This window comes from Puma concolor, chromosome E1 (assembly GCF_028749965.1).
Source record: "Puma concolor isolate L17-30 chromosome E1, mPumCon1.1.hap2, whole genome shotgun sequence".
In the NCBI taxonomy this organism is placed as follows: domain Eukaryota; kingdom Metazoa; phylum Chordata; class Mammalia; order Carnivora; family Felidae; genus Puma; species Puma concolor.
This window is the reverse complement of record NC_141680.1, coordinates 43,112,343-43,136,889: the sequence shown is the minus strand read 5'-3', so window position 1 is coordinate 43,136,889 and position 24,547 is coordinate 43,112,343. Positions and strand designations below refer to the sequence as shown.

At 46.7% G+C, this 24,547-nt stretch overlaps 3 protein-coding genes across 4 annotated transcripts; 1 reads left to right on the top strand and 2 right to left on the bottom strand.

The window, feature by feature from the left end:
* Positions 1-1,218: 1,218 nt before the first annotated feature.
* Positions 1,219-4,560, bottom strand: RPL27 (ribosomal protein L27). The gene is made up of 5 exons (XM_025917393.2): positions 4,439-4,560; positions 4,116-4,198; positions 3,015-3,184; positions 1,416-1,526; positions 1,219-1,312 (listed from the first exon to the last, which is right to left on the bottom strand). Exons 2-5 carry the CDS (start codon positions 4,194-4,196, stop codon positions 1,264-1,266), a joined length of 411 nt encoding a protein of 136 aa, XP_025773178.1. The 5' UTR covers positions 4,197-4,198; positions 4,439-4,560; the 3' UTR covers positions 1,219-1,263.
* Positions 4,561-8,535: 3,975 nt separating this feature from the next.
* Positions 8,536-17,558, bottom strand: RUNDC1 (RUN domain containing 1). Its single transcript, XM_025917636.2, has 5 exons — positions 17,011-17,558; positions 13,517-13,675; positions 11,837-12,035; positions 11,179-11,298; positions 8,536-10,787 (listed from the first exon to the last, which is right to left on the bottom strand). The coding sequence occupies exons 1-5, from the start codon at positions 17,506-17,508 to the stop codon at positions 9,922-9,924; spliced, it is 1,842 nt and encodes a 613-aa protein (XP_025773421.1). The 5' UTR covers positions 17,509-17,558; the 3' UTR covers positions 8,536-9,921.
* On the top strand, positions 17,519-22,863 carry PTGES3L (prostaglandin E synthase 3 like). 2 transcript variants are annotated; one of them, XM_025917519.2, is made up of 8 exons: positions 17,519-18,051; positions 18,427-18,540; positions 18,647-18,713; positions 18,819-18,917; positions 20,910-20,999; positions 21,910-21,963; positions 22,468-22,495; positions 22,671-22,863. In XM_025917519.2, the coding sequence occupies exons 1-8, from the start codon at positions 17,867-17,869 to the stop codon at positions 22,676-22,678; spliced, it is 645 nt and encodes a 214-aa protein (XP_025773304.2). In that variant the 5' UTR covers positions 17,519-17,866; the 3' UTR covers positions 22,679-22,863. The 2 variants fall into 2 exon arrangements, with proteins under 2 accessions (XP_025773304.2, XP_086543523.1); XM_086687397.1 differs by having other exon boundaries at positions 18,405-18,540.
* The last annotated feature ends 1,684 nt before the right edge of the window (positions 22,864-24,547 follow it).

Below are 24,547 nucleotides of genomic sequence, written 5' to 3'. Positions count from 1 at the left end.
TTAACTTAATCTTTAAAACAACCCCACAAAGTTGGTTCCATTTTTGCCATTTTACAGATGAGCTTGTAAACTTCAGGGACAAAGTGCAGAAACTTGCTTAGAGGTCCTATTGCTAGGAAGCATGTATCTAAACCTGGTTAGAACAATACTTGAATTTGAGCCTTGAGGTTGAGTGGAAGGAACTTGGAAGTTTTAGGCAGAAGGCTTAAATTCAGTTTCATTTGTGACTGAGCAGGCAAGCTACTTAGAGGGGTCTGTCTCAAGAGAGATGTTCGATACTTAAAGGTGAAGAATCAAATGAAACTACATAGGACACAGTGCACGACGTTTCCTATTATCTAGTCCATGATATTTCCAGAGTAATTTACACTCAGCCCTTCTCAATCTCTTTCCCTACATCCCAGGGGGATGTGTGCCAAGCGTAAGGCTTGGCAAATGTGCCTGTTTGAATCCTTCCATCTAGTGACAGAACCAATTCAAATGGAGAGCCTATTTTGCCAGTAAAAGTCAACACTTCGGGTCCAATGAAAGGTAAAATGCCAAATAAAAGGACCAAATTATCTTTCCTGCAACTGTGGGGACATACCCATGCCCAAGACCCTTGAACCACACCTTTTCTTGTTGTTCTGCTAGCCAGGCCATTTGAGGACCTCTTCTAATCTCACTAACAATGGGTGCTCTAGAGGTCAGGCCTTCATTAGTCCCCACTGCTATCTAGAGCAGTTCTCCAGTGTGGGCCTCATCACAGCAGCACAGGGATCACTGGACAACCTGCTTGAAATTCTGACCTACTAACCCTCAAGAGTGGGACTTCAGCACCTTGTCATTGTTCAGAGAACCTCAGATTAGTGGCTCTCAATCCAAAGTAATCAGTGCCTGCTGAGAGGGGCCTGTGGGTGTTCACAATGGAGGGTGGAGGGAGGAGAGTGGCCCAGGTTCTCTATGTAGGTAACAGGTTGAAGCCAGGGATGCTAAACAACTCTGCACCTACACATCAGTAGTAGTCTTTTTTTGGGAAATCATTCAGTAGCTCACGCCTTACCCACCGAGGGCGGTCAGATGATTAAAGGATTATCAGGAGGACAGAAATAGTCCAAATCTCACAAAAGCGCTATTTTATATACTTTTCCACAGCTTCTCCTCTCACCCACCACCCAACGTCTTATCATATGAATGTTCTTCAGCAGTCTAATAATACATGCTACAAGCAGACAGTGATTTTTTTTTTTTTTTGGTATTTTTAATGACTGAAACAAAACAAACTTAAAACCGCAGCTTCTGGAAGAACCATTTGTTCTTGCCGGTCTTGTACCTAGACAGAAAGAAAAGGACACCAATGAGAACAGTGAAACTAAATTCCCTTCATGGAGGACATGGATACCATATTCCCAACATCCACTACCAAAGCTATTTACCTCTCCTCGAACTTGACCTTGGCCTCTCGTCGGGCCTTGCGTTTAAGAGCAGGGTCTCTGAAGACATCCTTGTTGACAACAGTTTTGTCCAAGGGGATATCCACAGAGTACCTGGGGACAACAGTGGGGAGGGAAGATCAGCCCACATGCGGCCAGGGCCGTCGCACAGCCTGGGACGTTGGGATGGCAGCGTCTGTCTCCACAGGAACAATCCGCAAAAGCTGTGCCAAAGTCCTGATGATATTTTTTGGAAATTGCCAATTTAAAAAGACTCAAGCCATGAAAATACTTCACGTTTCATTCTCAACTTTCCAGTGACTATTTTTCTGGCTAAGGATTGTCACTTTAATCATGGTGGTTGGCCAGCTTCCTATTTGGAGCCATTTTATTTAGTGGTGTTCAAGTTGTGTCTGGGGAAGGGTTAGCCTCATTATGAGAATGCAAAAGCTAGGGGACTAGTTACCGAGGTCTGTTTCCCAGCACGTGAGAAACAGCAATGCCCTTTTAAGACAGCCCATTAAGAGTAAACATGCAGCCGCCGGTAGCAAACTGTAAGGCACTCACTGCTGGGTTTTGGCAATTATCGTTCAGGACTCTCTCAAATATTTTTATTTCCTTATAACCTATACACCAAGATAGCATGAATGGCACACAATACTGTGAACGACCAGGAACTCAGGGGCTTGAGAGCCAAGTGGAATCAGCTGGGGGGAGGTTTGCTTTCCTTTATTTATCAACAATTTTTGAAAGCCTGTAAAAACTATCCTTGAAAGTGGAATAGTGGAAGACAGCAGGCCAGATCCCGTGCCTGTATTTATCGTGATTGCAAACAAATGCAGCAATCTTTACCTAACACTTCTAGGATTTTCAGGTGAGGAGACAGATCAGGAGCAAGCTTGGAAAAAGATTTTTCAATCCTGCTTGGCCCAGTCAGGGAAGTCACCACAGAAAATGACAGAACACAGCTCCACATTCAATTAAAGAGGCAACACTGGGGGGGGGGGGGGGGGGGGGGGCGCTTGGGTGGCTCAGTCGGCCGAGTGTCCGACATCCGCTCAGGTCAGGATCTCACAGTTTGTGGGTTCGAGCCCCACGTGGGGCTCTGTGCTGACAGCTCAGAGCCTGGAGCCTGCTTCAGATTCTGTCTCTCTCTGCCTCTCTCCCACTTGTGCTCTCTCAAAAATAACATTAAAAAAAAAAAAGAGGCAGCACTTGAAACCATGACCACTTTGTAAGTCACACATGAAAATGTCTCTTCCCCACACTGGAATGGCTGCAAAGTTGAAAGCTGTCTCCTTATTCAGCAGGCCAGAGAGGAGAAAAGAAAGTCACTTTCTTTTTTTAAAAATTTTTTTTTTCAACGTTTATTTATTTTTGGGACAGAGAGAGACAGAGCATGAAGGGGGGAGGGGCAGAGAGAGAGGGAGTCACAGAATCAGAACCAGGCTGCAGGCTCTGAGCCATCAGCCCAGAGCCTGACGCGGGGCTCGAACTCACGGACTGCGAGATCGTGACCTGGCTGAAGTCGGACGCTTAACCGACTGCGCCACCCAGGCGCCCCAAGAAAGTCACTTTCATAACCATTCTTGATATGCTCACCTTGTGGGCATGAGGTGATTGTAGTTATAAACTTTCACAAAAGACTTGATCTTTGACCTCTTGGCGATTTTCTTCTTGCCCATGGCAGCTGTCACTTTGCGGGGATAGCGGTCAATTCCAGCCACCAGGGCGTGGCTGTAGGGACGGTCTGAGGTGCCATCATCAATGTTCTGAACAAGCAAGAATCACGTTAGTAATCGAGGGCCTACTGAGGCGCTGTGCTAAATCCAGGCCATGTATAAAAAGAATACCCCCACTCCCAATCTGAGACCCGCTACTGGAAAAACTGCGCAAAGCAGACATTCTGAGCGCTAGGCTAGATGCCCAAACAGTATTGGGTCGTATTCATTCCCACCAAGAATCTGGAAAGGCTTGTGGGAGCTAAGTGATTTAAAACTAACAATAATTAGCATTTATGGAGTGTTTGCTTTCTATCAAGCACTGGTTCTTAGGACTTAACATCTCTTAACTTCTACAATTACATGGCTAGTTGGTGGTCTAACTCCAGAAACCAGTCTCAGACAGATGAGGGAAGGGAAACAAAGGGTGTCCCAGTGGTCCCACAACAACCAAAAGCAAGTGCTTGGCCAGAGCTTAGCAAAATCTCACAAGAGACCACAAAATGTAGGCAGAAGGCAAAGAACGGAGGGCTAGAATATGCTAAGTGATCGTTTTGCCTAGAAACAATTTCTCCTCTTTTTACAGAATCCCACCTGCAGCACTTAATGTTTTACTTCAGTTGAGTTACTTAACGTCTCCAGACACCAGCAGTAGAAAAGAATCCCCTACGGTTACAAGCACTGGGCATGACACCACCTGGAAAGCAGTGCCAGATACCAATCAAGCGCTCGATAAACGCCGGGCATTATTATATTTTAAAGCCTCTTTAATAGAGAACCCATTATATGTTAGGCGCCCAATTCAACTCACATCTGTTTGTATTTTGCATTTTTCTCTTTCAAGAGCCCCGATGCATTCACTCCCACCCAATGCTCAGTGACCAATGCCCCCAAGCTAGCTCTTGACTTCCACGCTTGCAGGCCTTCCGAAACCAGCCCCGTTCCTGGGATGTAGGCGCGCAGAGGCTCGCGAGGAGGGTACCTTCACGATGACCGCCTTGCGTCCGGAGTAGCGTCCGGCCAGGACCAGCACCACCTTCCCGGGTTTCATGAATTTGCCCATCTCTGCAGGGGGAAGAAGGGGCCGTTCAGAAACCTGCCAAGCCGAGGATGTGGGCCCAGAAGCCAAGGCTGCGCTCACTGCCGTCTCGGCCCAGGCCGCCCGCAGGCCCCTGATCGCAGGATAGGACCGCTACGAAGCCTCCGGAGACCGGGCAAAGGAAAGCGCCCGGCGCCACCCCGGATCTCGACCCCCAGGCCGCGGATGGCAGCGGATTGGAACATCCCGCCCAAGGTTCTACTCACCGACACCAGCTACTCGAGCCTACGGCAGAAAGGAAGAAAGCCCACTTCCGCTAACCTTTCACCTCGGGGAGAGTGACCTCACATCCGGTCCCGCCCCGCAAGTTTTGCCCCACCTCTTGAAATCCTTTACGGGCGGAAGAAGCTCGGGCGGGGAGAGCAGTACTTCGAAATTCATTTATTCAAATCAAACTTTATCAGTACTTCCACTAGAAGCAAAGAAGTCCTTCCTCCCGCGTAGGTGGGAAGAGCAAGGAAGGCTTTAAGGCGCGCAGACCTTTGGCTCCACTGCTCTGCCGCACCCCTTGGTTGCAGTTCCTTTTTCTGGCGCTAGAAGGGGACACAGTTTGAAATAGATTTTTATGACTTGAAAGAGAGAGCAAAAATAGGACTTGTATTAGTGTGCATTTTTGGCGTAAGGGGGGAGAGACGAAGATCAGTTAGGCAAAGGTGCTTACCCCCAATATTTAGAATCTAGTGATGTCACAGACATCACCGACTAGAATAAGCAGTGAGGAAGGTGAAGGATGATGGTGATAATCCCTGAGCACCTACTCTGTGCTAGGCTTTTTAGGTAGCCTAGCTTCACCAAATGATACAGGAGGTGACCCTGGAAGACTGTTTTTAGATGGTTCTTTACTTGTCTTCGGAGTTCAAGAGAAAGGGAAACCATCTTACAGTTTTTTCCTTTTCTGAACATGGAAGAATCTATAGAATTGGTCTTGGGCAAGATATGAGAAAAATCAGGGTTTCATCAATTCTCTTCTTAGCCTCTCCAGGGACCAGTTTTCCCTGCAGCCAACACCCCATGCCAGTGGTTTATCACAATAATTATGTACTTACATATCTATATTCAATTACAGTATTTTGTTTCGGAGCACCTGGGTGGCTCAGTCGGTTGAGCATCCGATTTCCTCTCAGGTCATGATCTCGCGGTTGGTGGGTTCAGCTCCCCATCGGGCTCTGCTCAGACAGCTCAGAGCCTGGACCCTACATTGGATTCTGTATCTCTCTCTCCGCGCTCCCCCCGCCCCCCACTTGTTCTGTCTCTCTCTCAAAAATAAACGTAAACAGGGGCGCCTGGGTGGCTCAGTCGGTTAAGCGTCTGACTTCAGCTCAGGTCACGATCTCACGGTCCGTGAGTTCGAGCCCCCCGTGGGGCTCTGGGCTGATGGCTCAGAGCCTGGAGCCTGCTTCCGATTCTGTGTTCCCTCTCTCTCTGCTCCTCCCCCGTTCATGCTCTGTCTCTCTCTGTCTCAAAAATAAATAAAAAAACGTTAAAAAAATAAATAAACGTAAACAATTTTTTTTAAATAAAAAAAAGATCTTTTGTTTCAAATCGGAAGATGACATTTTAGAATTGGAAGGGACCTCCAGAGATCATTTACTCTGGCCTCTAAGAGGACAGCTCTAGAGCAGCAAAGTCACAGAGATGGTGGTGCAAGAGCAAGTTCTCATTCCTGACCTGGTGCTCTTATTACACTACACCACCCTGTCCATTTCCACCTTCATGGTCTGCTCCCAGCCTGCTGCTGCCTCTTCTGCTGTATATCTTTTGGAAAATAGAAACCACAGCCGGAAATCTCATAATTGCCTTGGACTCTTCTCACAAACACTCTCCCAAATTAGTACTAAATCTTCTGAATTTTTCCTTGTCTTTTAAATCTTTTCTGTCCTTTTCCAGAAAAGGAAAATGTCCCTAAATGATCCAGCCTCAGATCTTTTTCTTCTCCTCCTCAAACCTTTTTTTTTTTTTTTTTTTTTAATGTTTATTTTTGAGACAGAGAAACAGAGCACGAGCAGGGGAGGGGCAGAGAGAAAGGGAGACACAGAACCCGAAGCAGGCTCTGGGCTGTCAGCACAGGCCAGACGCGGGGCTCAAACTCACAAACCGCCAGATCATGACCTGAGCTGAAGTCAGATGCTTTAACTGACTGAGCCACCCAAGCGTCCCTCTTCCTCAAACTTTTATGTGGATCTGAATTGCTTGCTATGCTTATGAAAGATGGATTTCTAACCTAGGAGATAACAATTTCAGTCTGGAGTGGAGCCATATATGATCTATAGAGCTTATTTTGGGGAGCTTCCCTCAACATACCTCTTAAATTCCCCATTTTTGTGCTTGAAATCCTTCACTGGCTCTGTGTACCGAAGTTTAAACTCACCTTTCTTTTCTTGCAGCCTAAATTCCTTATTTTTCCACATCTTCACATAACCACTCCCTCCCCACCCCCCACCCCCAACTACTGAAATATCCAACCTTTTTAATTCCTGGGGTCTTTACTCAGGTGGGTCCATGTGTCTTTATTCTCCTCCACTGTAGCTAGGCAAAACCCTGTCCAAATCCATCCTTCAAGGCCACTCCAGAGTTCTCCCAGGCAGAATCAATCTCTTCCTTCTGTGCTCCCTCAGCAATCCAATCCATACTCATCTTTATTAGAGAACATCTTATTTGGTTTGGATCAATGGTTCTCAAAGTGTTGTCCCTAAAGCGGCTGCATCAGTCTGGGATGCTTAGAACCTTAGAACTGTGAATTTTCAGGCCACACCCCAGAACTACGGAATAAAAATCTGTAGGATGGGACCCAGCAATTTTTAACAAGCTACCCAAATCCCCAATTTCCTTAGATTGTGTCTTTGTTGAGGGCAGGGAGTATGTTTTATTTCTCTCTTTCCTCAGTATCTACCCTGGCCCAGGCAGTTGGCAGGCATTCAAGGATGAATGAATGCAGAACGCCTTAGAAATCTTTTTTTCTAAGATTTTAAGTACCTCTACAGCCCACATGGGGCTTGAACCTATTACCCTGAGATAAAGAATTGCATGCTCTAGCAACTGAGCCAGGCAGTTGCCTCTACCTTTAAGAATGCTTTGCAAGGGCGCCTGGGTAGCTTGGTCAGTTAAGCATCCAACTCTTGGTTTCGGCTCAGGTCGAGATCTCATGGTTCAGGAGTTCAAGCCCCGTGTCAGGCTCTGTGCTGACAGCGCAGGGCCTGCTTGGAATTGTCTTTCTCCGCTTGCTCTGTCTCTCAAAATAAATAAACTTAAGAAATTAAAAAAAAAATGCTTTGCAGATCATACTTTTATAACAGTGCAGCCTGCACTTTCACGGATACATATCCATGATTCTTTTTCATCCTGTTCTTGCATAGGCTTAGACCTAGGCTGACTGTTCCCTTCTCTCCTCCCTTGTCCTGTGTGCCTCACCCCAAGCCAAGGACAGAGTTCTGTCCTAAGTAATAATGCAGATGATCAGTGACTAGCAGATATCTGACTGCTGGGATGCTGGCAGCATTGTCTCCATCTCTACATATTGTCTTTTTGTTTCATGAAGAACTCGACAGAATGGTGGCTGTCTGTCCATCTCCTGTGGCCTAGTCCCTTGGCAGCTGAAATTTCTGGTAGGTATGTGGGAAATACCTTCTCTTCCCCAAAGTGACGGTGGAGCGAGGGGGTGGATAAAGGAGAGAGAGGAAGAAAAGATCTAGAAGCAGCATGATACAATGAGGTAACATGATAGAATATAAAGACCATAGGATTTGGATTCGGGCAACTTGAGTACAAATCCCAGCTCTTCCATCACATACACCTGGACAAAATGTTTAACCTCAGTGTACTCGGCTATCAAATGGAGATAATATGGTCTTGTCTTAGAAGTAGTGAGGATTCAGTTAGGATGGCCTAAAACAGCTTCCCATGATGCTTGATACAAATTAGAATCAAAACCTTGATACAAATTAGTCTTTGTGAGGATTAGAAAAATACTGGGGTGGTTCAGGGCTGTGCCACATAGTCACGGCACTTATCATCCACCCTGGATGATATCTAGATAAATGGACTTAAAAGTGCCAGCTCCAAAAGTGGCAGGCAAGGTGAGATTTGCCATGGGAACAGACTGCACGCCTGGGCGAGATGGGATGATAACATTTGGGAGAAAGAAACCACCACCAAAGTTGACCTGGTCCAGGATAGAGGGCCAAGAAGAGGCAGAAAAGCCAAGAGCCAGATGTTGCTCAAGAAAATACTGATCTGGATCGGATGGGCTAATAACGCACAGACTTATAAACCAAAGCCAAGAGTCTCCACGGTCTTTCAGAGAAGCTACATAAAATACTATGATTTTATTAGCAACCACAGATCTATCATTTTCCACATTTTACAATTATCCTGCTTCACACAGGATGACTAATTCTAATGAATTATCAATAATACATCTTAAATAACATGTTGTTGAAAAAAATTAAGTTAAAATGCACTATGTAATAGTGCAGACACAAAGTGCAGCTGGCAATTTAATACACGAAACAATGCTGAATCCGTAGGGTTGAGATCCCATTTGGTTTTCCAGAAAGGAATATACCTTGCCCATCTTTGGTCAGTCCTGAAGCAGTATGCAAGCTGAATGATAAATACGAACTAAAAAGGCTAAAATACTGAAGACCAAATAGGATCACTCTAGAGTCCATTTTACAAGGAAATGCTCAGTCCCTTGTCTGTCAACGGGGATCTGTAGTCCCTACCTCCGCTGCAGTACCTACATATGGTCAGACTGCCTCCATCATCCAGCCTCCGGGACAAGTGGACTCACAATCCTGGGGGGAGCTGCTGCTGGTCACTGAAGTGTGTTCCCATTCACACTTGACTCAGGGGCAAGGATTCTCTTGAGGAGGACAGCTCTAACATATTTACTTCTAAAAAGATTGTGTCTGCATCTTGTTGGGAGTTGTGTATGGGAAAGGTTATTTGCCAGAGGACATGGTACCAGCCAATGGTGGTCATTCCTCATAAATAACCAGCTCCAGAATCAAAAGAGCATCATCTGTGCCGCCACCTTGTCGGGAACAGATTTCAGTTCTTACCCCCCAAAAAGGGGCTCACACTGAGCCTAACAGTGGTTAACGAACTCCCTTAGAAATGCTGTTATCAGATATCCCCATTCCCAGTTTTAGAGGCAACTAAGGAATCTACAAGGCCTTCCCTGACCTTGGGGTCAGGAAGAAAAGGGGTGTCTGTATTCATAAAGGGAATTTAAATTCCGGCCTTAGGACTCTCTTGAACCTGCTCCAAGTGAAGGAATACGGCTCCCAGCTTGGATGGCAAGAGCCTCAAGTGGAATGTCTTCCAGGACCGACAATTCACTCATGTTGTCACTCACCACCATAAAGAGAATGGTTAGAGTGACCTGGGTTTTGTAAAACTCAGACGTGGCACGATGCGGTGGTACATTCACTGTGTGCCACAGCTGATTTCTTTTACATAGGCTCTAACATATGTGCCCAGACGTTACATGCCGGGGCAGAACCTTTTAGCGGGAGGGTTTCCGGCATTTCTTTCTGATGTGCTAAGTTGGAAAACAGACTTTGCAGTCATTTGGCAAGGGAAACTGTCTTTAAACCCCCCCTCTTGCTCTTTGTTTCTATCCTAGAAGACTAACCATCTGTTCCTACCCTACTGAGGAAGGTACTGGTGTGGGGCCAGGGCACTCTCCTCAAAAGGCATCTTTGATGTTCTTGAGCTGGCGCACGGCCAGGTCTACAGGGAGGCTGAACTTGAGGCTGCTGAGGCGACTGAGCAGGTTGAGGGCGCTCTCAAAGCCTGTGTGCGCCATGTAGCTCCAGGGCTGGTAGTGGGGCTCGATGAGTGACCCCGACTTGCAGATCAGGTTCACCCAGGACACGAGCCGCTGCTCATTGAGTGCCATGCACACCAAGGCCTTGAGCTCTGAGTCTGCGCTGCGCTTAAAAGGGTCGTGCTCCGTCAACACCATGTGGATGGCGGTCAGTAAGCTCTGCTTGGGGGTCACCACAGTGCCTCCCATAACCGGCAGGGCAAAGGACTGGGAGAGCTTCCGTGCCGGGGATTCCACATAAGCACGGCCGTTCTTAGCATGGTAGTACTTTACAAAGAGCTCCCACGGGTGCATGGCCTCGGGAGCTGAGGAGAAGGCTGGCAGCAAACAAGCAATGGGGGCCATGACAAGGCTCATCCCCGGTGAGGAGGCGTAGAGTCCATGGGCCAGCAGGTCCCTTACAGCCACTGTCAGCTCCTTCCGCACAGCCGTGGTCAGCTCGTCCTTGCCTCCCAGAGAGAGGTCCTGGAGGTTGGCGGAGGTGATGACGTGGTCGTGCGGCTGGTGCCTCAGGGCGAGCTGCTTCACTCTGTCTACTGATACCTCCAGCCTCTTCAGTAAGGGGGAGTAGTCCCTGTCAGCCTGGCTTCTCTGCCACAGGGTTGGTGGGATCTGGCCCGTGGCGCAACCAAACTGGCTAACGGCAAAGATCTGGAGCACTGCGAGTGCACGCCGCATGAGGTGCAGCCCCGTCTCCTGAACCTTCTTCACGTCTTCTGCCTTTGCTGTTCAGAAAATGCAACGACTCATCAGTTAGGGCCATGCTGGCACAGAGGTACATTCAACAAGTCACGGGCTGGGATCCGGTCCTGCTTCTGAGCTACAGTACACGTCCCACAGGAAGCCAAGAGCCACCTAGGATGTTGCTGGACCTAACTGTTTTGGGTTAATGATAGCTGTTACTGTGATTCCCACACCAAATAATCCGCTCACTTAAAGTGTATAATTCAGTGATTTTTAGTATATTTACAGAGCTGTGTACCCATCATCCCCAAAAGGATCCCTGTAACCGTTAGCATTTCCCATTCCCACTTCTCCCCAGCCCCTTAAGCCCTAGGTAACTGCTAATCTACTTCCTACCTTTCTGGATTCGCCTACTCTGGAAGCTGTACTTACTTTTGCTGTTTCCTGGAGGCAGTCTGCCGCTGTCAGTCCTGGTGGAGCCACTTCCTGTCTTCCCACTGGCCTTGCACTCACAGTGTGCACTGTCTGCCTGCAGTGGGCTTCCCACTTCATCTGTAAGCAGGAGTTACAAAGAGGAGGAAAATGAATATTTACTAGTGCCTACCACATGTAAGACTTTTACAAACAACATCTGATTTGTGTGGCACAGTGACTGGCTCAATAAATATTTGCTGAATGAAGGAAGCGTGAATCATCATTTCAGGGGTGAGGACAGTGGGACTAAACAGGTTAGGAACCTCCCCAAGGACCCAAGGCTAGGAAGTGGCAGAACTGGGATCTGAACTATCTGGTTCTAAAATCCATCTTCTTGGGGCATCTGGCTGGCTCAGTTGGAGGAGCGTGTGACTCTTGATCTTAGGGGTGTGAGTTCGAGCCCTACACTGGGTGTAGAGATTACTTAAAGATAAAATCTTAAAAAAAAAAAAAATCCACGTACTTTCTATTCTACCGTGCTGGCTCCCTCACTACACAGTGATCAAAACCTCCTACACAGTACATGAAGAACAGGCACCTTTAGGAACCAGTACTTGGATTACATATAATTATCATGACACCTGTCCACCCTGCTCTTCCCATCCCTTCCTCTGACCTTGGATGAAGTTGATGAACATCTCGAGGTCTCGGATCTGAGTCTTCAGCTGCTCAACCAACTGTTCTTTCACTCGGGCCGGGTTGACAATCTGAGCCACAGCTGCATCCACACGCTGCCGCAGCTCCTCAGTGGACAGTGAACTGATGTCCTCGTTCAGATTCATGTCCAGTTTCTTTATTAGTTCATCTATGATCACCTATCAAGACCACAAACAATGGGCACACCCTTTAGAATTTTCAAGGAGAGGGCTTGAAAAGGGAGTTATTTGCTGGAGTGCTTCCTACCTTTAAATGGAAATCAACGACAGACAGAACTCCCAAACCTGGGAGAGGACACGATGCGACTGCTGATCAAGGTGAGAGCACAGAGCTCCTTCTCCTACAGTAACAAGGACCCTTGGTTCCTCTCAGACAGAAATGGCTCCTCTCACCGCACATTCTCTACCAGGCCAGGCAACTTTCAGGAGAATAACAGTGTGAATAATCCAAAGTGGTTGATAGTCCAAAAAGCCTCATAGTTAGCTTTCCCCAAAGCCTCCAAGAGAATACATATGGATTTCCTTTAGTTTCTAGTTCTCCTCATCCCTTCTTGCCCTACTCAAGGCAACTAGAAGAAAAAAAAAATCTCTACTAAACATCAAAGTGCATTAGAGCCAAAATGCCCTAGTGACAATATTTGGAACAGTTTGAAATCCAGTTAATGTAACTCCAGCCAAGCCAGAGAAACAGCCACATCACGGTGAGAGACAAACATGTTTGTAGGGTAGGCTGTAGCTGTATTTCTGCCAGAGATTTACCTGCCTACCCAGGTGTTGCTTAAATAAATATGGCATTAAAACCAGTCTGGATTCCTGGAATACTTATCAACTGGTAGTGGGGAAAAGCTAATTTACACTGGAGGAGGTGCCCAAGTAGAACTGTTTTAATGATCAAATGAAAAACTATTTAAAAAAAAAAATTGTTTTTTTTTTTAAATTTAAAAAAAAAAATTTTTTTTTTTCAACGTTTATTTATTTTTGGGACAGAGAGAGACAGAGTATGAACGGGGGAGGGGCAGAGAGAGAGAGGGAGACACAGAATCGGAAACAGGCTCCAGGCTCTGAGCCATCAGCCCAGAGCCCGACGCGGGGCTCGAACTCCCGGACCGCGAGATCGTGACCTGGTTGAAGTCGGACACTTAACCGACTGCGCCACCCAGGCGCCCCCCAAAAAATTGTTTTTTTAACGTTTATTCATTTTTGAGAGACAGAGAGAGACAGAGCACGAGCAGGGAAGGGGCAGAGAGAGGGAGACACAGAATCTGAAACAGGGTCCAGGCTCTGAGCTGTCAGCACAGAGCCCGAGGCGGGGCTCGAACTCACAAACTGCGAGATCCTGACCTGAGCCGAAGTCGGACGCTCAACCGACTGAGCCACACGGGCGCCCCAAAACGATTATTATTATATATCACTACTATTAGTATAACCACCAAAAAGAGCTCAGTTAACATATTATAAAGCTTTGGAATTTGTGTTTCCATGTGTGAATGAAGACTTGTCCCATTTCCCTTTGATTTGGGCCAGCAAAGAGATTCTCAGTAAGACCAAGGGTGAACGAGCTAGGAAAGAATGTCCTGTGAACACAGGAAGGGACAAGGTAGCCTTAGGTAGTGGTGGGCGCCTCTCTGGTGTCTGCTCACCCGCTGTCTTTCCAAGACCACGGACTGTGGCAGGGAGTCGTAACTGCCCTCTTGATAGGCAAATGTTTCCAGGTCATCCAGCTGGGTTTTGAGCTGCAGTATAAGTTCTTTCTGCTTCTCCCTTTGGGTTTCCAGACGTTCCCGTTTCTCCTGCTCACTCTAAGACAAGAAAATACTTAGGTCTATTATAGGAAAAGGAAAAATCAGGGCACAAGGGCACATTAAGAATCCTCACAAGCTAACCATGACTACTGAAACAAAGTGTTTCCAAATAATCCCAAGGAAATACAGAATTCATACATAGGTTCAAAAATGAGAATAACGATTTCATCCAGGGTAATTTATTAAATGTGTTTTCTTTAAAAAGGTATTTGTCCCTCATTGGAAACAGAATATGAATACAATGAGGCCTTTTGTTAAGACAGCCTTCCCACCTCCTCCACAAAGGCCTAGTTAGGATAGAGACAATTTATCTTAGACAAGACAGCCCCCCAGGAATTAAACATGCCATCCTCCACAGCCAATTACCACAGATCAACTCCTGAATACTTTCTGCGGCCAAATTTTGCAAGAGAATCTAGAGATAAGGGTGTAGAGGAAAGATTTATAATTCATAATCAGTTTTCTTTATTCTTATTTTTTAAAGATTTTAGTTTTCGATAATCTCTACATCCAAAGGGGCTCAAACTCACAACCCTGAGATCAAGAGTTGCATACTCTATCGACTGAACCAGCCAAGCACCCCTCATAACCAGTTTTCTTAAGATTCAAAGCCCCTCCAACGTATTACAGATGTTCGCACAATCAAAAGAATTAAAGCAGGTGCCTGGGGCAGTGAAAAATAAAATCCAAAAGCCAAGCAACAGGGGTGGGAAGGTAACCATGTTAAAAAAGAAAGAAAGAAAAAAAAAAAAAGAGTCTGGTAAGTTTCCCTGACCAGTGACTCCTTTCTCCATTGTTGGCCACCAGGCAGATTCTGCATTTAAATGATGAAAAATCCTTCAGGGTGGTGAAGTCTTGCCAATGTATTCTCAAATACTAGTTCTTCCTTAACTTTCTTGATTATCAAAAACAAACCAAACCAAAACTAGCAAGTCAGGCGCAGGTATAAGGCTGCATTTTCAACCAGCAGTCTATAGGACATTAAATTTAACCTTCAAATGGAACTTACCAAGCCCTCCAAAAGATCTGAGACAGGACAAATGAAAAACAATGAATTAACTTTTTGTTCAAGCTCTTTCAAAAGCAATCCTTTTGCTTTACTCAACATGACAGCAAGCCTTTTCTCAGGACACTTCCTCTCCAAACCTTTCTGAGTATTGGCATTTCTTAGAACCTTGTTCCCGTCCCCTGCTGAGTGAGGGCCTAGCTATCCTTCTGGTTTCCTGGATCTCCCGGGGCAGAGCTGATCATTTCTCACTCTATGCTGTGTACACACTTCTCTAGCTCATGTCACATTATAATCTTTGTTGAGGATTCTGTCTCCCCCAGTCTATGAACTCCTTAAGGGCAAAGGCCTTGACTTTGTACCCCTGTTGCCTAGCATGGTGTTTGGCACAGGATAAACTCTCAATACACATTTGCTGTATGTTACTGAACTAAAACAGGTACAGAATGACACATTCCAAACAATGAGCTCTGACTGGAGGAAGCTGTCTAGCCAGCCCAAGGAGAAAGTACAGGGAAGCTCTGTTTTTGTTTTCACTGTATCCTAACTTCATTAAGCCAAGGAAGAAGAAGAAAAAAAAAACAGCCATGAATCCTGATTCTGTTTTCACGAGTATGTCTGCCGAAGTCTGTTTCCTGCCATGGCACCATGGCAGTTACAGCATGTTATTTGTTGGAATGTGGGCAAACAAGTGTAATAGAGAAAAACGAGCTCTGGTTCAAGGCAGAAAATAATGGAAATGATTTCCAGTAGGAAGTGAGAGGAAATACTGGTTTAAAAAAATCTGGAACTAACAAGAAGTAAATCATCTGGTTCAAACATGTCCCCCCACTTAGATATTTTATGTAATCTTCTGTGCATTCATTAACACAAAAACAGGTGGTACCAAAGTGGTATTTTCAGCACCGCTTTTTTTCCTAATTTTTACTTATTTATTTTGAGAGAGAGCATGTGCAGGGGAGGGGCAGAGAGAGAAAGAGAGAGAAAGAGAGAGAGAGAGAGAGAGAGAGAGAGAGAGAGAGAATCCCAAGCATGCTCTGTGCTGTCAGTGCAGAGCCTGACGTGGGGCTTGATCTCACCAACCATGGCATCATGACCTGAGCAGAAATCAAGAGCCAGACACTTAACTGACTGAGCCACCCAGGCGCCCGGTGAGCACCACTTTTTTTTTTTTTTTTTTTAAAGTTGTACTCTGCTTCTGAAAGAGAAAATGAACAACCGAAAGAGCACCACATCCACACAGAAACTCTGATGCTTCTTGCTCCTGAACAAGGGCCTGGTTACAGTAATCCTTTCTACTCCTTTCTACTCCTTAAAAGTCTGGCAATTTGAGGTGGCTGCTCCTTGTGCCAGGAGCTGCGGGTATATGGAGAGGAGGGTGGAACAGCAAACACAGGATTGCACTGGAAACATTTCAGGTTAAAATAAGCAAGTCAGTATCTGCTACTGATAAGCCTTGGTTAAACCCAATTTAAGTGGGAAGAAAGCCAAGTATAGGTAGTAACTTGAAGAATGAAAATGTGGAGAAGACGGCCAAGTCTCTTCACCACCTCCAATAAGCTATCTGCAACTGTGCACTTTCAGAGATTCAAAGACTGTTAAGGAAATGGCATTGGCATACAGACTCCCATTACTCAGTGGAGGCTAACTGAACAGATCCTGTCACAGCTACCAAAGGGGCTTCTTATATAATACCTAGTTATTAGGCAGGATGGGCAAGGAGGTTTAAAATTCCAGCTGTAGGAAAGGCGATCATCAGGAGTTGTGTTTTTTTTCATTTACTAAGTGATCCTGCTGTTCAACAAAGCTTCTGCCCCCACAAAAGCCTAAAGATTAAAGACGTTTTCTAGATTCCAGGAAAGTGGGAACGGGCAGGAGGTCTAAATTTCCATGGATTCCAATTCACTTACCCTTCATTAGCCAATGTTCTCAGCCCCAGGTCGGGGTACTCTATCAACAAATGTGCTCGGGCGTTGGGTACTTTATGAGGCCACGGCAAGGTGAGGGGGAGCGGCACTGCTTTGGTTGGTTGCTCTGTTGCCCTTTGAATACTCTTTGCTCACCACTCTTCTGTCCCGCACGTCACCACACCGGCATCTCTTTCCACACCCTAGGTGGACACCCCTCACAATGAGGTTCCCAGGCCTCGGGGTCCTCCTGCCCTTCAGCAAACCTCGCACACCTGTCTTATCTCCTCGTCTCCAACGCGCGAAGTACTCACCGAGACCAGCCGGCTTCTCACCACTGCTACCTTGGTCCGCGTCAGCATCGCCACCCACCCAACCCCCTATGCCCCTGTCCCTCGGGGTCTGGCCCAGATGCTCACCTGGTTCTCGCCCCGCAATCGTGGCCGGTCCCCTGGCAACCCATCGCCATCGTCGCTGGCGGGGTCCTCGGACCCCCCATAACCCAGGACGTGCGGGCAACCGCGGAAAGCGAAGTCCTCGAGCTCGCGCAGGAGGCGCTGCTGCTCCGCGGGCGCACCGCGCACCACCTGGCGCAGGCGGAACTGCACTTGCGCGAAGTGCGAGGACAGCGCAAGCAGCGCCGAGTCCAGCCGCCGCCGCTCAGCCCGCAGCCGCCGCAGCGTCCGGCCGGGAGAGTCGGGAGGGGAGCCCGGGGCCGCGCCTGGCTCCTCGGCTGCCGCCTCTTCCGAGAACGCAGCTGTCCCAGGCCCGGCCTCCGCCACTGCCCCCACCGGGGCCCAGCGCACCGCCTCGCAAGGTGGCGGCGACTCCTCTTCCTCTTCCTCTTCGTCCTTCGCCTTTGGACCAACGGCAGCTACCACCGTTACCGGCTCCGCAGACGCTTCGACAGCCGCCATCTTCCCGGAAACGCCGCCGCACGTCAGCCGCGCCCCCTCACTGCCATGGCAACGGCGCGCTGTCTGGGAAACCCGCAGGAGCGGGTGGGCGGGGCACATACGTCAGACACTTTATCGTCACCTGGGGCGGGCCTTCCCAGGGGACTTAACTGGGGCTGATAATTTTTTGTTGAGCGCCTATCGTGAATCAGACACTGAGTGCCCTGAGCGTTGGAGAAACGAGTGAATGAAGCCAGGAGCAAGTTATTCGGTGTGCACGTTATCTAGTGTGGCTCTTGCCCTGGTCCCCGTGGGTGGGTGGTCTATTCCTAACCTGAACATTTCTGGAGACCCAGAGATGTGAAGGACTGCCGGGATTATGCTCTCCCAGACTCTCTCTGGAGTGCAGATCCCTTGGCTGTGTGGCCACATCCCCCCTTCCTCTAAGGCCTTCCCCGACCATATAAGGAGAGGCAGCTGCTGGGGGCGTCCCCAGTATCTAAAGATAGCGGTCTCTGCTTCGGACTCCAAACGCCACCCGGTAGCAGGAGCCGCCATGGCAAGGTGAGTGTTTCCAGTCGCCCTTTTCCCTGGAGATTCCTTGTCCCACCATTTTCTGGGCGCTCTGGGCCCTGCGAGGTCCCATGGAAACCCCAGACTCCGGGTCTCTGTAACTTTCGGGTGGTGAGGGAAGTGACCTGGATGTTCTCCATAACTCCCTACCTCTCAACTTTCGCACTCTCGATTCTCCCCAGGTTCACCCTCCCCGCTCCTCCCCACTCCCATCACGCCCCTTTCACTTCCTTCTGTCTCACTTAGCTCCACTTTGACAGGGCCATGGCATAAAACGTCCCTAAAAGTCCGCCCCCCCCCCTTTCCCCAATGCCCCCTGTCTTCCCTCTGCCACTCCTATGAAGCCCCACGGCAACTCCTCTTCAGGCAGCATGCCAGGACGCTGTGGTATGACAGGCCCAAATATGTGTTCATGGAGTTTTGTGTTGAGGATAGCACCGATGTCCACGTGCTCATCGAAGACCACCGCATTGTGTTCAGGTAATGGCCCTCCTCTCTGGACGGCCTGGTTTCCAGGAACCTTTCCTTTCTCCTAATGCGCCCATGCTCAGCCTGCCGCATTTCCTCAGCTGCATTGTCTCCTCAGCTGCAAGAATGCGGATGGAGTGGAGTTGTACAATGAGATTGAGTTCTATGCTAAGGTGAACTCCAAGGTAAGGGTGGGACAGGACAGTAAGGTCTGGATGGAAAGGCTGCTTGGGAAATTGGAGATTCATTCTACACCTCAGATCCTACCAATGAGGCTGTCTATCTGGCAGGACTCCCAGGATAAACGCTCCGGTCGTTCCATCACTTGTTTTGTGAGGAAATGGAAGGAGAAGGTGGCCTGGCCTCGACTCACCAAAGAGGATATCAAAGTAGGTGTGTGGGGAATGGCCTGCTCTTTCTCCTCTGCTCTCTGTGTACCTGCGGACATAGATCTGGGAATCACCCTTGGCTCCTTTCCCACCAACATTCAGTCACTCACAAGGTCCTACTTGACTTCCTAAATATTCTTGAGTCTGTTACTTTGTCTCTTCTAATTCAGGCCTCATCCATCACTGGGTGAGGTTTATTGCATATTTTCAGTCCTACCCTCAATCCATCCTTTGTACTGCTCCCAGCATGGCCTATCTAAAACACGCATTTGAGGGGCGCCTGGGTGGCGCAGTCGGTTAAGCGTCTGACTTCAGCCAGGTCACGATCTCGCGGTCCGTGGGTTCGAGCCCCGCGTCAGGCTCTGGGCTGATGGCTCGGAGCCTGGAGCCTGTTTCCGATTCTGTGTCTCCCTCTCTCTCTGCCCCTCCCCCGTTCATGCTCTGTCTCTCTCTGTCCCCAAAATAAATAAAAAACGTTGAAAAAAAAAATTTAAAACACGCATTTGAACAGTACCTGGCTGGTTCAGTCGGCCCAGCATGCGTCTCTTGATCTCAGGGTTGTGAGTTTGAGGCCCATGTTGGGTATAGAGATTACTTAAAAGTAAAATCTTTGAAAAAAAAAAAAAAAGAAGAAGAAAATGGAGATTCTGATCACACTGGCCTAAATTCCCAAATGCCAGGGGCACCTGACCAGTCCAGTTGGTAGAGCATGCGACTGTTGATCTTGGGGCTGTGAATTCAAGCCCCATACTGGATGTAGAGAATTACTTCATAAATAAATAAATTCCCAAATGGAGCTTTAAATGGAGCATGTGCACCGCACTTTACTCCTTTTCAGTAGCACCCTCTTTCAGGCATTTGAACTTGTCACTTCTGCTCTTTGGGTTGAAATTCAAGGACCACAGCGTGACATATAAGCTATTCCTCCCTTCTGGAGCATCATATCCCATTAGTCTCTGCCCTAAACTTTACATTCTAGCCATAGCAAATGTCTTGCAACTCTTTCGCACACACCAGGCTATTTCTCATTACTTTACCTTTGCTCATGCTGTGCCTTCTTCCTGGAAAGCCATCATCACTACCTGTGCCCACCTAACCCTTGCACATCCTTTAAGTCTCTGCTACTCTAAGAAGCCTGGGCTCCTATAGTTCCTTTCTGTGTTTCCGTAATATCCCTTGCGTAAGCCACCACCACCCTTTCCACGCTGTTATTATTATAATGATTTATTTAAATTTCCCTTCCCCACTTGCTTTGTGATGGCTGGGACTATATATATTAAACATTTTCTTGAATGAATTTTGTTAACATTTATTTATTTTTGAGAGGGAGAGAAAGAGAGAGAATGAGTAGGGGAGGGACAGAGAGAGAGGAAGACAGAGAATCCAAAGCAGGCTCTGCGTTGTCATTGCAAAGCCCAACATGGGGCTCAAACCCACAAACTGTGAGATCATGACCTGAGCTGATGTCGGACGCTCAGCCAACTGAGTCACCCAGGTGCCCCTCTGTTAAACCTTTTAGAATCGCAATGCCAAGCTCAGAGTCTGGCCCATAGTACGTGTTCAATAAATAGCTGTTAAAATCAATGAGTGAGTAACTTCTTGTTTATAAGAACTTAGAACACAGGCCTCCAAGGGTTATCTCCAACTCCAGGGGATGCAGCTTGTCTGTCTTGCTTGGTTGATTCCTATAGTATTTTATGACACACTTATCTTTCTAGAGGTATTATACCTCTATTCAGTCAGCTTCTGGAGGGCCAAATTTCTATGCTTTTCCATCTCCTACAATGCCTGGCATTGTGCATCACACTTAGTAGATTCCTGGCAAATCTTTGCGGATGATGATGATGGCATCCTGGAAAGGGGCTAGTCAAAGAAGTGCTGTGGGGAAGGAAGACTGTACCCCCAATGGCCTTCTTTGCCCCTAAGCATGACCCTGTGCACACGGCCATGTTCTTCTGTGCACTTGTGATGCTCTATACTTTCCTCTTGCAGCCGGTGTGGTTGTCTGTGGACTTTGATAACTGGAGAGACTGGGAGGGGGATGAAGAGGTGGAGCTGGCTCAGGTGGAACACTATGCAGAGGTAATGCCATTTTCTGCCCATCTTGATCATTCTCTGTGTCTCTGCTCATACGGAGGACTGTCATCAGGGCTAGAGAGAGATAGATGAGCTTGTCTCATTCGTGCTCATATTGTTTACATATTTTGTGCGATGTTTATTTAGGAGGGTTGGGAGAAATGAATATTAGTGAAATTGTACACTTGGATTCATGCATTAGTCACAGAATTCTGAAAAAGTGTGGCAAAGCCTTTACCAACTTTTCTGTCATTCTGTCATTCTATTTTCTGTGTGTGTGTGTGTGTGTGTGTGTGTGTGTGTGTTTCCTGAGCCAGAACAACTTCATGGGAAGCTCAAACTAAGCAGTATAAAAATTTACATCATAAAACAAATAAATTGCGCCCTGCCATATATTATTTGGTTTTAGAATTTCAGCTACTATTTATTCAAGTTGCCAAAATACTAACAGACTGTAACCTGCATTAGTAAGAAGGATGCTGTGTGTGTGTTTCAACATCCTTTTAAAAAGGGGATCGAGGGGCGCCTGGGTGGCGCAGTCGGTTAAGCGTCCGACTTCAGCCAGGTCACGATCTTGCGGTCCGTGAGTTCAAGCCCCGCGTCGGGCTCTGGGCTGATGGCTCAGAGCCTGGAGCCTGTTTCCGATTCTGTGTCTCCCTCTCTCTCTGCCCCTCCCCCGTTCATGCTCTGTCTCTCTCTGTCCCAAAAATAAATAAACGTTGAAAAAAAAAAATTAAAAAAAAAAAATAAAAAGGGGATCGATTCACTTTTCTCCAGTTCATTCCAGTGATGTGTTAGGGGCTGTACAGATAAGGCAGTTGTCTGACTGGGACCATTCTCCTGTGGTCCATCAACATACAGGTTGCTCTTCCCTTGCCCTTCTTTTCTTTTGTAATCATTTTTCTCTTCCTACTAGCTTTTGAAGAAGGTCAGCGTCAAGAGACCTCCCCCTGGCATGGATGACCTGGATGTGAGTAAAGCCTGCCTTTCAACCCTTTGGTTTCCTTTTAGCCCTAAAAAATAAGATACTAGAAAGCTCTTGTTATGGTCCTTGGCACACCATAGTTTTCTCAGTGCATGTCAGCCAAATTTGGATTTGACACAGGAGGTTGAATATTCTTCTCCAGGCTGTAGAAAACCCCAGCAAGACCCTCCTCCCTCCCATCTCCCCTCTACTTCTCTATCCTAGAGCAGACCTGGCCCTGTTGACTGCATTCACAGTTGTAAGGAGCAGTGGCCTGAATTGAAATTCTGAAACCATGTGATGGTTGACACAGTGTTGTTAATTGAGTGCCAGTGGTTTATTTTATTTTTGAAAGTATAAATCCTTCTGTCAGTCTACCAGGAAGTGGTATGATTTAGAAAATCACAAAAGAAAACTTGGTGAGCGGGAGGGAGTGAGTAGAGTTTGTAAACACAAATGTTCACTCTTTGCAGATTCTACGGGCGCTTTTGTCTTTTTTTCTTTCCCTAGGATGATTCTGACAGTGCTGATGCAACAAGTAATTAACTTCTGTGACGACAGAGCTGGGGAGGAAGCTGGGGCATCTTCCAGTCGCTCTGAAAAGCTAGGGCCGGGGTCTTTGCCAGCTCTTAGCTGTGGGGTCTCCAGGATCTCTGAACTTTCCTAGAAACTCTTTTTACATGTCCTTTTATGTTTCATTTCTTTTTTCCTAGGCACTTGAGTATGGCTCCATCAGATGGCAGGATAGGAGAGTAGACTGGTGGGGCTCCTGACTTCCTACCAATTGGCTATAATCTTTGTGCTTGGGCCACTCATCAGGGCTCTCTTGAGTATTCGAGCATGTGTGTGTGGTAGAGCAAAAGCCAAAGAAGCAGCATATAGATTATAATAAATCTGTAAGAACAATTCTCTGTCTCCTTTCTTCTTGCACTTCTTCCTCCTGGAGGCAAACCTCTTCTACCTTTATTGTTCCTCTCAAGGGGTGGGGTGGGCGTTGCAGATCCTGGTCCTCACTGTTGAGATTGGAAACAGAAAGATCTTGGGAGTAGGCTTGTAACCTACATGGGACTTCCCCATGCCTACATCAATGCTTATGTCTCAGACCAGACACCAGCCTTTCTCTATACCCCTAGAACCATGTAAATTCTGCCACCCCTAGAACTAGCCAGAAACCCACCTCAGCTTCCTGCATAATCCAGAAATTTCTTTGCACTTTAATAGCTAATTGTTACATTAGTTAATGCCTATATCTGTTTGCTCTTCCATCCATTATCTACCCCATTCATCCACAAACATTTTTTTGAGTGCCTAATGTGTACTTAAACTGTGACTTAGACAAAATGCCGTACCCACACTTTGCCCTTGAACTCATGGTAAAGTACTGAGATTTGTTTAAAAAATTAAACTTCAAAAGTTTATGTCAATCATATATAGATACAGTTTAAAAATTTGGGGCGCCTGGGTGGCGCAGTCGGTTGAGCGTCCGACTTCAGCCAGGTCACGATCTCGCGGTCCGTGAGTTCGAGCCCCGCGTCGGGCTCTGGGCTGATGGCTCAGAGCCTGGAGCCTGTTTCCGATTCTGTGTCTTCCTCTCTCTCTGCCCCTCCCCCGTTCATGCTCTGTCTCTCTCTGTCCCAAAAATAAATAAACGTTGAAAAAAAAAATTAAAAAAAAAATTAAAATAGTATAGAAGGGTATAAAATTTAAAGTTGAATTTGTACTCCTTTAAGAGAGGTAACTACTGTTAATAGTTTCTCTGATAAATTGATATATCTGTATATGTATATACACTGTACACATAACTTGCATTAATACTTATAGCTTATGTAATCATATTGTATTATATAGTTAGCTGATATATAAAACAATACATATGAAACAAACATACAGTTACTTACATATAAGATAATATATATTAAATCTTGGGGCGCCTGGGTGGCTCAGTTGGTTAAGCAACTGACTTCCGCTCAGGTCACGATCTCACGGTTTGTGGGTTCGAGCCCCACATTGGGCTCTGTGCCGACAGCTCAGAGCCTGGAGCCTGCTTTGGATTCTGTGTCTCCCTCTCTCTCTGCCCCTCCCCCACTTGTGCTCTGTCTTTCTCTCTCTCTCTCTCTCTCTCAAAAATAAATAAAATATAAAAAAAAATTTTTAAACTTAATAGACCTATAAGCAAATGCAGTGTGTGTACACAATTGAAATCATACTATGTACATTTAAACCCGGCTTGTTTAAACTTAATATATATTGGGGCTGTTTCCAAGTTGGTGTATATAGATCTAACTATTTTTCATGGCTACATGGTATTCAACTAAATATACTTTCCACAATGTAACTGATTCCTCACTGAGGGACATTTAGGTTGTTAGTCTTTTTCAGTTTTCAAACAATGCTGCAACAAGGATTCAAAAATAGATCTTTATATGTTTGGCAAGAATATCTGTAGGGTAAATTCCTAGAAGTGGAATTGCTAGGTCAAAGAGTAGTAGATACATTTAAACGTTTTGATAGCTGTTGCCCAAGTTGCTCCTAGCTAAACTGGACCCATTCCTGCTCCCACCAACAGAGTGCCCCGTTCTTCAAAACCTTT